Source organism: Rhinopithecus roxellana, chromosome 2, assembly GCF_007565055.1.
Source record: "Rhinopithecus roxellana isolate Shanxi Qingling chromosome 2, ASM756505v1, whole genome shotgun sequence".
In the NCBI taxonomy this organism is placed as follows: domain Eukaryota; kingdom Metazoa; phylum Chordata; class Mammalia; order Primates; family Cercopithecidae; genus Rhinopithecus; species Rhinopithecus roxellana.
In genome coordinates, this window is record NC_044550.1 from 180,892,261 (window position 1) to 180,905,840 (window position 13,580).

General features: G+C 37.3%; 1 protein-coding gene across 1 annotated transcript; it reads right to left on the reverse strand.

The window, feature by feature from the left end:
• Positions 1-353: 353 nt before the first annotated feature.
• ZNF781 (zinc finger protein 781) lies at positions 354-1,468 on the reverse strand. The gene is given in 3 exon segments (XM_030924698.1): positions 354-708; positions 710-1,014; positions 1,333-1,468. Coding segments are annotated over 3 exon segments (672 nt in total). The 3' UTR covers positions 354-477.
• Between the last annotated feature and the right edge of the window lie 12,112 nt (positions 1,469-13,580).

Here is a 13,580-nt window from a genome sequence, read left to right on the forward strand (position 1 = left end):
TTAATGGCTTAGTTTCTACATTTTCCATATTTGTACAATTTTTCTCAAGCATAAATGCTATCATGTGCTAAGAGATACGAGCATTGGTTAAAAGTTTTGCCACACTTTTAATATTCCTAGGGGTTTTCTTCAGTAGGAATTATATATAGTAAGATGTGACAAGCATTTGAAGGCTTTTCCACACTTTTCGTATTTTTATGGCTTCTCACCAATACCATTTCTCTTATGTTTAGAACAGTTTGAGTTGTGGTTAAAAGCTCTGTCAAATTTTTCACATATGTAGAGTTTCTCTCCAGTATGAATTATGAATAGAAAAGATTGAGGAAGACTTAAAAGCTCCCACATGCTTCACATTTCTAAAGTTTTTCTCCAGTATGAGTTCTCTTATGTTGAGGAAGGTTGGAGTACTGCTTAAAAGTACTCCCACATTCTTTACATTTGTAGATTTATCTACAGTGTGAATTTTCTTATGTTTATTCAGGTGTGAGGACTATTTAAAGGCTTTGCCACATTGTGTACATACGTAGGGTTTCTCTCCAGTATGAACTTTTTTATGATTATACAGGTTTGCAAACACTTCAAAGGCTTTGCCACAATCTTCACATTTGTAGGGATTTTTTCCAGAGTGAATTCTCTTGTGTACATTAAGGGTTGAGGACCAATTAAAGGCTTTACCACATTCTCCACATGTGTAGGATTTCTCTCCAGGTATGGATTCTCTTAAGTGTCATAAGGGTTGTGGACCTATTAAAGGATTTGCCACGTTCTTCACATTTGTAGGGTTTCTCTCCTGTATGAATTCTCTTATGTTTAGCAAAGTCTGAGGATGTAGTAAAGACACTGCCACATTCTTCGCATGAGAAGGGTTTCTCTCCAGCATGAATTCTCTTATGTTCATTAACGGATGAGGATCACTTAAAGGCTTTACCACATTCTTCACATTTGTAACATTTTTGTCCAGAATGAATTCTCTTATGTAAATTAAGAGTTGAGGACTGGTGCCGGGCGTGGTGGCTCAAGCCTGTAATCCCAGCACTTTGGGAGGCCGAGACGGGCGGATCACGAGGTCAGGAGATCAAGACCATCCTGGCTAACACGGTGAAACCCTGTCTCTACTAAAAACTACAAAAAAAAAAAAAAAAAAAAAAACTAGCCGGGCGAGGTGGCGGGCGCCTGTAGTCCCAGCTACTCGGGAGGCTGAGGCAGGAGAATGGCGTGAGCCCGGGAGGCGGAGCTTGCAGTGAGCTGAGATCCGGCCACTGCACTCCAGCCTGGGTGACAGAGCAAGACTCTGTCTCAAAAAAAAAAAAAAAAAAAAAAAGAGTTGAGGACTGGTTAAAAGCTTTACCACATTCTTCACATATGTAGGGTTTCTCTCCAGTATGAATTCTCTTGTGTTTAGTAAGGTGTGAGGACTGAGTAAAGCCTTTACCACATTCTTCACACTTGTAGGGTTTCTCTCTGGCATGAATTCTCTTATGTTTAGTAAGAATTGAGGACCGATTAAAGGCTTTGCCACATTCTTCACATGTGTGGGGGTTCTCTCCAGTATGAATTCTTTTGTGTTGAGTTAGATGTGAGAGCATGTGAAATGATTTGCCACATTCTTTACATTTAAAGGTTTTCTCTCCAATATATCTTATCTTACGTTTGTTTGAATTTGAAAATTTATGAAAAACTTTGACACATATATTACATTGAATTATTTTGCTCTGGGTAGTTAATTAGCATTGGTTAATTCCATTATAACCACCTTTCTGCACCTTACACTCATTCACACTTTTACAAGTTTTTCTTAATTTTAAATTCTCATGTCCACGTTTCTCATGTCCTTTTTGTATACGTTTGTGGAATGAATCTTCTATGCCCTGCACTGTCCAAAGGTTTTGGGTGAAATGAGAACACACAGCTGAAAGAAATAAAAATAACAAATTATCCCACTTACTAGATTCATGTATATGTACTATACAGGCCAGGCATGGTGACTCATGCCTGTAATTCCAGCAGTTTTCAAGGCTGAGGTGGACAAATAACAAGGTCAGGAGTTCGAGACCAGCCTGGCCAACATGGTGAAACCCCATCTGTATTAAAAATACAAAAAAAAAAAAAGTGCTGGGAATGATGGTGCATGCCTATAATCCCAGCTACTTGGGAGGCTGAGGCAGGAGAATCCCTTGAACCCAGGAGGTAGAGGTTTCCATCAGCCGAGATCGCACCACTGCACTCCAGGCAAGGTGACAGGGCGAGACCCCGTCTCAATAAATAAATAAACAAATAAGTAAATAAATATACTTTATAAATCTAATATATAACATAACAAATCTAATATATAAAATTATACAAAGTACATCAGTAAGATGCTCAGTAAATACCACAGGACATAATTTCTTTACAGACATATACAACAAAAATACACTGACCAAAATGCCTTTGTGTGAAATCTATAAATGAGTTAACTGTGTGCAATGCCTCAGGTAAGCACAATGCCAAAAGCCACATAAAACACGAAGAAAAGTGTGTTACATTTACCCACTGCAGCTCTTCCTCCCCACAAATATAGCATTGTGCCCTTGGTAGTAAACTGCCAAAACCTGGCTTAATAGAGGAAAAATAGTGACACACATATTCCTACTTCTGGTTTTTGGAAATTATTACAAAAACTGGTTTCTGTCTCCAATACTACAGGGTGCTGAAAGAAATGGTGGGCAACATTAGGGCAACATGGCCCAATTTAAAAATTTGAAAATTTTCAGAAAACAACTATAAATAATGAAGATATTCAAATTTTAAATTTTTAACCTGAATAATGCTCAATGAGTGAAATAGAAACACATACAATTTATAAAATCGAAAAAATAAGAATATCAATAAAAACATTAAAAATATAAAAAACAAAAGTCATGAAGGTGAAAAATACAACAATAATGACTGAGACATTTTCAAAAGTAAAAAAAGGATGTAAAAACTGAAGATGCTCCACAAACTTATTAACTAGGATACACACAGAGATTTATGACAAGACACATATAAGTTTCAAAAGTCAAAGACAAGAAGAGAATCTTAGGAGTTATAAGATAAAAGTGATGTGTCATTTATAAGTGTAGTCTTATAACCAGTGAATCTGTCAAAAAAAATTTTCAGATGTCAGGGAATTGTAACATAAAGTGCTAGAAAAAAAAATAGCTTCAGCCAGGCACAGTGGCTCACACCTGTAATCCCAGCACTTTGGGAGGCCAAGCGGGCAGATCACGAGACCATCCTGGCCAACACGGTGAAACCCCATTCTACTAAAAATGCCAAAAAAAAAAAAAAAAAAAGCCGGGTGTGGTGGTGTGTGCCTATAGTCCCAGCTACTTGGGAGGCTGAGGCAGCAGAATCACTTGAACCCGGGAGGCAGAGGTTGCAGTGAGCTGAGATTGTGCCACTGTACTCTAGCCTAGGCGACAAGGCAAGACTCCATCTCGGGAAAAAAAAAAAAAAAGAGAAATAGCTTCTAAGGGGAATAATATAACTAGCAAAACTGTCCTAAAAATAAAGAAACAGTAAAGACCTTTCAAGATAACCAAATGCTGAAAAAGTATATTAGCACTACATCTGCCTTGCAAAAAAAATAAATAAATAAAATTTAAAAAATTTTAAAAAGCTAAAGCAAGTATTTTTCACTGAAAATAATATAATGTGAGAAAACAAAACATAATCATATGAAAACATAATTTTCTGGGAAAGATATGCACATACAAAAATATAAAGTTCTATACCATTATCATGATAGCACAGAAAACATTTTAATTTTTCTCCAAAGTGTGAAAGATAAAAGCAAAAAAAAAAAAAAAAGGTAATCATAAACTGTTAATATGCAAAATGAAAAACATGATTAGTGACATCAATAATAAAGTTGAGGGCAGATGTAATGAGGAAGAATTTCGACATGCAAGTAAAGTTAAATTTTTACCAGTTGAAAATATATTATTTTAAATTTAAGAAATTTTATGTAATTCCCAAGATACCAAATAAAAAAGGATCCTGTAGAGATACTGAAAAAATAGGAAGGGCCTGTCAATACAAAAATCAAAAAGGCACAAAGGAAGACAGAAAATAAGGGACGAAGATAAAATTATCAAGTAAAACAATAAAATAACATTAGTAAGCCTTTCTATTTCAGCAAATTATGTAAATATTTATGAAGTAAACTTTCCATTCAAAATACATACATCGAATAAAAAAATTTTAACAATTAAAAAAAAGATCCAACCTGCTTTTCTACAAGTCACTTAAAATCTAATGATTAAAGGAGACAAGATAAAAAAGACATTTCATGCAAATGACCAAATAAGAGGTCAAAATTATATTACACAAAGTGCATCTTAAGTGAAAAACTGTCCTATTTCATAAAATATGCCTTAACTAAAAGCTTATAAGAGACAAAGGACATTAAACAGTAATAAAAATGTTCATTTACTGGAAATCTATGACAAATGCGTGTATATATATATATTAATGTGTGTGTGTATCTCACATTAGGATTTCAAATATATAAAGCAAATACTGACAGAAGTAAAGCAAGATATACAAAGCAATACAATTATACCAGGATATTTTGATATCCCAATTTTGGTAATGAATAAAACAAAAAGACAATATTCATAAGGGAACAGAAGACTTGAAAGCAGTATTAAAAAATTATGCCTAACAGAATTGTAGAAAACACTGCTCAACAACAGCAGAATACATAACCTTCTCAATAGCTCATACAAAAGTCTTCTTGATAAACCACGAGTTAGACCACAAAAAGACCCTTAACAAAATTTTTTTTAATTAAAATTTTACAGATTACTTTTTATGACCGAACTGGACAGTAGAATAAAAAAAAAACAGAAAATCTTACATAATTATAGAAAGTAAAAAATATACTCTTTAGCTTGCTCTTGTTCAATGTTTGAAACATTTAATATTATGAAGCTGTCTGGACTGCTGAATGCAATATTTGGATAAAATGCAATCTCTGTCAAATTTCAAATTGAGTTTTTCCAGAAATAGAAACAGCAACCCTAAAATTAGGTAAAATTTCAAGAGACAATATAGCGCCAAGCGATCTTCAATAAGAAACCAACAAGGCTTAGTGTGGTGGCTCACACCTGTAATACCAGCACTTTGGGAGACTGAGGTGGGTGGATCACCTTAGGTTGGGAGTTCAAGACCAGCCTGACCAACATGGAGAAATCCCATCTCTACTAAAAAAAATACAAAATTAGCTGGGCGTGGTGGCACATGCCTGTAATCCCAGCCACTCAGGAGGCTGAGGAAGGACAACCACTTGAACCTGGGAAGCAGAGGTTGCGGTGAGCCGAGATTGCACCACTGCACTCCAGCATGGGCAACAAGCATGAAACTGTCTTAAAAAAAAAAAAAAGAAAAAGGAAAAGAAAAACAACAATGTTGGAGGCATCACAGCTCCTGATTTCAAAACACATATGAAGCCAAAAATTAAAACAATTTAGTATGGGTATAAACTGAACAGCTAGATCCATAAGATTAAATCCAGCACAAATATAAACTCTCATATACATGGCCAAGAGGAGCAATTTGTATACTCATAGTTATTGCAGCATTGTTAACGAAGCAAATAAATGAAATGTCTCTCATCAGATGGATAAATGTAATTTGAAATATTAATATTAGTTTTTTAGAAGCAAAAATAATCTAATGAAATAAAAATAAATCTTAATGAAATTAGTGCAACATGAAATAAGTCAGCCACAAAGAGACAGAAACTATATGAATCAACTTACATAAGATATCTAAAACTAGTCTGAATCTGAAATAGAAAGCAGTTGTTTTTGTAAAGTGCCAGAAAACAGAAATACATAGTTGCTTAATGTGTAGAGTTTTAGCTTTGCTAGATACATTCTAGAGATACAGTGCATAACAATGTCAATATAATATGACTAAACTGAGTATTAAAAATTTTTAAGACTGTAAAGTTTGTTTTTTTGACAATTAAAAATAGTGATATCTAAAACAGATACAAAGGTATGATAGCTTTTGAAATTATCCTTTAATCACAAAAGTGCTTCTCCCACACATAAAAATAAAGATTTACAAATTAGAAGTATTTCAATGACAACTCACCTAGAGAGGGTAAAACGACCACTGTATACACACAAACAGAACAAGTATACAACTTACAAGCAATGCAGGAACAATACAAATACAGATAAACAAACACAGAGACTTATATTGGAAATAGATATATCACTGATGCATATTTGACTTGTGCTTCACACTGTATTATTCTATTTTCACACTACTGATAAACATACCCAAAGAAAAAAAGGTTTAATGGACTCACAGTCACATGTGGCTGGGGTGGCCTCAAAATCATTGTGGGAGGTAGAAAGTGAAAGGCACATCTTACATGGTGGTAGACAAAAGAGAATAAGAGCCAAACAAATGGGGAAACCCCTTATAAAAACCATCAGGTCTCATGAGAGTCATTCACTACTGTAAAAACGGTATGGCAAAAACCACCACGATTCAATTATCTCTCTCTGGGTCCCTCCCACAACACATGGGAATTATGGGAGCTACAATTCAGAATGAGATTTGGGTGAAGACACAGCCAAACCCTATCATTCCACCCCTGGCCCTTTCCAAATCTCATGTCCTCACACTTCACAACAAATTATGCCTTCCCAGCAGTCCCCCAAAGTCTTAACTCATTTCAGGTTAAACTCGTAAGTCCACAGTCAAGTTTCATTTGAGAGAAAGTAAGTCCCTTCCACCTATGAGCCTGTAAAATCAAAAGCAAGTTAGTTATTTCCTAGACACAATGGGGGTGCAGGCATTGGGTAAATACACCCATACCAAATAAGAGAAATTGGCCAAAACAAGGAAGCTACAGGCCCCATGCAAGGCCAAAATTCAGCAGGGCAGTCAAATCTTAAAGCTCCAAAATGATCTCCTTTGACTCCATGTCTCACATCCAGGTCACATTGATGCAAGAAATGGGTTCCCATGATCTTGAGCAGCTCCACCCCTGTGGTTTTGCAGGGTACAGTCAGCCTTCTGGCTGCTTTCATGCGCTGGTGTTGAGTGTTTGTGGGTTTTACAGGTGCATGGTGCAAGCTGACAGTGGATCTACCATTCTGGGGTCTGGAGGACAGTAGTCCTGCTTCTCACAGCGCCACTAGGCAGTGCCCCAGTGGGGACTCTGTGTGGGGGCTCCAACCCCACATTTCCCTTCTGCACTGCCCTAGGAGAGGGTCTCCATGAGGGCTGCATCCCTGCAGCAAACTTCTGCCTAGACAGTCAGGCATTTCCATACATATTCTGAAATGTAGGCAGAGGTTTCCAAATCTCGCACTGCAGGTATACAGAAGTCAAAAAGGCTCAAGACCACAGGGAACCTGCCAAGGCTTGGGGCTTGGACCCTCTGAAGCCAAGGCCTAAGCTGTACCTTGAGCCTTTTTAGCTATGGGTAGGTAGCTGGGACACATGGCACCAATGCCCTAGGAAAGGGGGGGCTAGGCCCAACCCATAAAATTATTTTCTCTCTTAGGCCTCTGGGCCTGTGATGGGAGCAGCTATCACAAAGTTCTCTGAAATGCCCTAGAGACATTTTCCCCAGTGTCTTGGTGATTAACATTTGGCTCCTCATTACTTATGTGAATTTCTGCAGTGAGCTTGAATTTTGCTTCAGAAAATGGGGTTTTCTTGTCTAGCACATCATCAGGCTATAAAATTTCTGAACTCTTTATGCTGTTTCCCTTTTAAAACTGAATGCTTTTAACAGCACCCAAGTCACCTCATGAATGCTTTATGGCTTAGGAATTTCTTCTACCAGATACTCTAAGTCATCTCCCTCAAGTTCAAAGTTCCACAGATGTCTAGTGCAGGGGCAAAATGCCACCAGTCTTTCTGTTAAAACATAGCAAGAGACACCTTTACTGCATTTCCCAAGTTCCTCATCTCCACCTGAGAGCACCTTGGACTGGATTTTCATTGTCCATATCATCATTAGCATTTTGGTTAAACACATCTCTAGGAAGTTCCAAACTTTCCCACATTTTCCTGTCTCCTTCTCAGCCCTCCAAACTGTTCCAACCTCTGCCTGTTACCCAGTTCCAGTGTCACTTCCACATTTTCGGGTGAAGTTCCTGACTCTACTGGTACCAATTTACTGCAGAAGTCCATTTTCACACTGCTGATAAAGACATACCTGAGATTGGGTAATCTATGAAGAAAAAGAGGTTTAATGGACTCAGTTTCATGTGGCTAGGGAGGCCTCAAAATCACGGCAGAAGCCAAAAGTCATGTCATATATGGCGGGAGGCAAGACAGAATGAGAGCCAAACAAAAGGGGAAACCTTATAAAATTATCAGATCTCCTGAGACTTATTCACCACTGTGAGAACAGTATGGGGGAGACTGCCCCCATGACTTAATTATCTCCCACAACACATGGGAATTATGAAAGCTGCAATTCAAGATGAGATTTGGGTGGGGACACAATCAAACCATATCACTGTCTTACAGTGTACACAGTTGAATATTGTCATACACAATTATAATATCAAATAACATCCTTATCTTGTCCCAAATTTCAAATAAAACATTTTCTGCTTTTTCTTCTGTTTAGTATATAGATTTGTCAGTATATAGATTTCTGGTCAGTATACAGATTTGTTCAGTCATAGGTATGTCAAATGTGGCCTTTATTCTGTTGAGCTACATACCATCTATACCTAATTTGTTGAGTTTCTTAAATCACAAACGCATGTTGAGTTTTGCCAAATGCTGCTTTGCATTCACAATAAAAAAGAGATGTCTAGCAGCAAACTTCATTAAAAAGCTGAACACTCTACAATGAAAATGATAAATCATTGACAAAAATCTGAAAAAGACATGAAAAACTGAAAGATTTTTATGCTTATAAATTGAAAAAATATTAAGAAAGTCGCTATACTACCCAAGGTGATCTACAGATTCGATGCAATCTCTATCAAAATACCAATGACTTTTTTCAAAGAAATGGAAAAAACAAGCTTAAACTTTATAGGGAACCACCAAAGACCCCCAAATAGCTAAAGAAATCCTGAGTAAAAAGAATAAAGCTGGAGACATCACACTACCTGACTCCATAATATGCTATAAAGCTACAATAAGCAAAGGAGCATGATTCTGGCATAAAAATAGACAGAGGACAGTATCCAGTGAGCCCAGTAATAAATTCATGAGCCTAGAGCCAAGTGATTTTTAACAAACTTAAAACAAAAATAACACACAACTTAAAAACAAGCAAGAGACCTTAATAGACATTTTTCAAAAGAAGAAATACAAATGGCCAAAAAGTACATGCAAATATGCTCAATATCACTAATTATCAGAGAAATTAAAATCAAAACCACAATAAAATACCACATCACAGCCAGGCATGGTGGCTCACACCTGTAATCCCAGCACTTTGGGAGGCTGAGGTGGGTGGATTACTTGAGGTTAGGAGTTCAAGACCATCCTGGCCAACATGATGAAACCTCATCTCTACTAAAAAGGCAGAATGAGCACAGTATGGTGGTGGCCGCCTGTAGTCCCAGCTACTTGGGAGGCTGAGGCAGGAGAATCACTTGAACCTGGGAGGTGGAGGTTGCAGTGAGCTGAGATCATGTCACTGCACTCCAGCCTTGGCAACTAGAGCAAAACTCTGTCTCAAACAAAACAAAACAAAACAATACAAAAAACAATAACAACAATAAAAAACATTATTCCAGTGAGAATAACTGTTATTGAAAAGACTGTAATTGAAAAGACTGGCTGGGCATGGTGGCTCACACCTATAATCCTAGCACTTTGGGAGGCCAAAATGGGCAGGTTGCCTGAGCTGAGGAGTTCGAGACCAGCCTGAGCAACGTGATGAAACCCCATCTCTACTAAAATACAAAAAAAAAATTAGCTGGGCATGGCAGTATATGCCTGTAGTCCCAGCTACTTGGGAGGCTGAGGCAGGAGAACTGCCTGAACCCAGGAGGCAGAGGTTGCAGAGAGCCGAGATCACACCACTGCACTCCAGCCTGGGTGACAGAGTAAGACTCCATCTCAAATAAATAAATAAATAAGTAAATAAAGACTAACAATTGTTAGTGAGAATGTATAGAAAAGGAAACAAATACAGTTGTAAAACTGTAACTTAGTACAGCCATTACAGGAAAAAAAGCATCACAGGATAACATATTTAAACAATCAATATATGATAATTTAGACTGTTTCTTTGACTTGTCACCTAGACAATAAAACATTGATGACTACACACAAATACACACACACAAAATTCAAATTGTTGGATCATATGTTAGTTCTATTTATTTTTTAATAAAACAGGACTGCTAAAGCATCTTAGTTCTATTTTTAGTTTTTTAATTAAACACGATTGCTGGAGCATATAAAAGTTCTATTTTCTTTGTAGCTAAAAAAAACAACATCAGTATGTCAAAGAGACATCTACACTCCCATGTTTATTACAATACTATTTACAATAGCTAAGATATGGAATCAATCCAATTATTGAAAACCAGATGATAAAGAAAATCTAGTATAGATACACAACAAAATACTATTCAGTTACAAAAGACAATAAAAGTTTGATATTCGCAAGGGTGCGGATGAACCTGGAGGCCATTACATTAAGGGAAATAAACCAGATTCACCAAGACAAGTACCACATGATCTTACACATATATGAAATCTAACAGTATATGATAAAGGCTTCACGCACTGGTCTTGGCAATCATTTTTTGGAAGGCTCAGGAAACAAACCCCTGAAAATATACATGGTACTACATCATTGTACCCAAAATATCCCAAGAATATTTAAAGCAGGACTTTAAATAGATATTTACACACACATGTTCATTTATTACTATCTACAAAACACAATTCCTGGAAACAACACAAATGTCCCTTTACAGATTAGTATCAGATTTTTAAAATGTGACATATATATACAATATTATTTCATTTTAAAATAGATATTCTGATATATCTTATAAAAACAAACCCTGGGAACATTACATGAAGTAAAATAAGACAGCCAAACAGAAACAGACATTATATAATGACACTAATAAGAATACTAAAATTAGTCAAAATTATAAAAACAATAAGTCAAATGGTGTTCTTCAGGAGCTGAAGAAAAAAAGGTGGGGGCAGTTTATTTTTTATTGGGTATTACATTTTACTATTATAAGATAAAAGAAATCTAGACACCCATTGCAATATAATGTAAATATACTTAACATCACTAGAATGTACACTTGAATTTTTTTTTTTTTTTTTTGAGATGGAATCTCCCTCTGTCTCCCAGGCTGGTGCAATCTCAGCTCACTACAAGCTCCGCCTCCTGAGTTCACACCATTCTCCTGCCTCAGCCTCCTGAGTAGCTGGGATTACAGGCACCTGCCACCACACCCGGCTAATTTTTTATATTATTTAGTAGAGATGGGGTTTCACTGTGTTAGCCAGGATGGTTGAAAATGTTTAAGAAGGCAATTTAATTTTTTTCATAACTATTTACACCTACTTAAAAAGGTTACATTTTTCAGAAATCACCTGCAAATAGCAAAAGTGTTTCTCTCACAGAATAACATGTAATAAGACAATAAATAGATGGTAACTTCACACTGTTTTTTGACTACTCACCTACACAAGAAAACACCAATGGCCACCAAAGGAAATAAATAATTTATAATCAAAGAAGGGGTAGTATTTATACAGGCAAATACCACCTAACTTTTATAGGCAATAAAAATGTCTGATTTATAAATGTATTTTAACTTGCTTCAAGTGAAACCCAATTTTTTTTAAAATTAAACACCACTTGATCATAAAAGGTATAGAGTTGAAAATTACCAAATATGAAGATTAGAAGTGAAAAAAATTAAATAATCGAGGAGTATCTATATGAAAAAAGATTCCCCAGTAAAATGGAGTTGAATACAACAAAAATTCTGACCCACAAAACATTAAATATATACAGATGTATCATAAAAACAATCCTTTAAATAACTACAGTTTTTAACTGTGACTATGTACTTATTGAAGAGCCAGGATTTTGAATCTTTGCCATGCAATGTAAAGCAGTAAAAGAAAATGCATCTCAATAATTAATAAAATGCTCTAATGAAAATGAGCCATGTCAATGTATGTACTTATTACACAATGTGTAAACTTGAGCATTTTATTTCAGAAATTTTGAATTTGAAATCAGATAATTTTGACATAGAACATATCGGAAAGTGAAATTTACAAGGGGAGTTACATAGCAAGATGGCAGAATAGGAGGTTCTCTACCCACAACTTCTAGTGATGAAAATACAGCAGTTGTGGTCTGCACTTAGTGGGGGATGTCTCCCAGTTAGGCTCCTCAGGAGTCAGGGACCCACTTGAGCAGGCAGTCTGTCCGTTCTCAGATCTCAGCCTCCGTGCTGGGAGATCCACTGCTCTCTTCAAAGCTGTCAGACGGGGGCATTTACCTCTGCCGAGGTTTCTGCCGCTTTTTGTTTAGCTATGACCTGTCCCCAGAGGAGAAGTCTACAGAGGCAGGCCGGCCTCCTTGAGCTGCGGTGGGCTCCAGCCAATTCGAGCTTCCTAGCAGCTTTGTTTACCTACTTAAGCCTCAGCAATGGCAGGTGCCCCTCCCCCAGCCTTGCTGCCCCCTTGCAGTTAGATCTCAGACTGCTGTGCTAGCAATGAGGGAGGCTCCGTGGGCATGGGACCCTCTGGGCCAGGTATGGGATATAATCTCCTGGCGTGCCGGTTGCTAAGACCCTTGGTAAAGCGCAGTATTAGGGTGAGAGTTACCCGATTTTCCAGGTGTTGTGTGTCTCAATTTCCTTTGGCTAGGAAAAGGAATTCCCTTCCCCCTTGCCCTTTCCACGTGAGGCAATGCCTCACCCTGCTTCAGCTCTTGCTGGTCGGGCTGCACCCACAGACCAGTGCCAACTGTCCGACACGCCCCAGTGAGATGAACCCGGTACCTCAGTTGAAAATGCAGAAATCACCGTCTTCTGTGTCACTCACGCTGGGAGCTGGAGGCTGGAGCTGTTCCTATTCGGCCATCTTGGGCACGCCCCGCTTTCTCTTAGTATCTTCAGTTCTACTATTTTGTACTTTAGCTCCAGCACATCTATTTGGTTCTTTTATAATGGTTTCTTTTTCTGTATTATAATTGTGATTTTTTTCATGCATTGTTGCAAAAAAAAATTGGTAATCTGTGTACTTTTGCATCTTACTGAGCTTTTTTTTTTTTTTTAGACAGCATCTCACTCTGTTGCTCAGGCTAGAGTGCAGTGTGGGGTGATCTCAACTCACTGCAACCTCCACCCTCCAGATTCAAGCAATTCTTTTGCCTCAGTCTCCAAAGTAGCTGTGACTACAGGTGTGCACCACCACACCTGGCTAATTTTTGTACTTTTAGTAGAAAGAGGGTTTCATCATGTTGGCCAGGCTGGTGAGATGCTTTAAGATTATCTGGAATTCTCTGTTAGTCATTTTTTAGATCTGTGTTTTACTGGTTACTGAAGCATTTT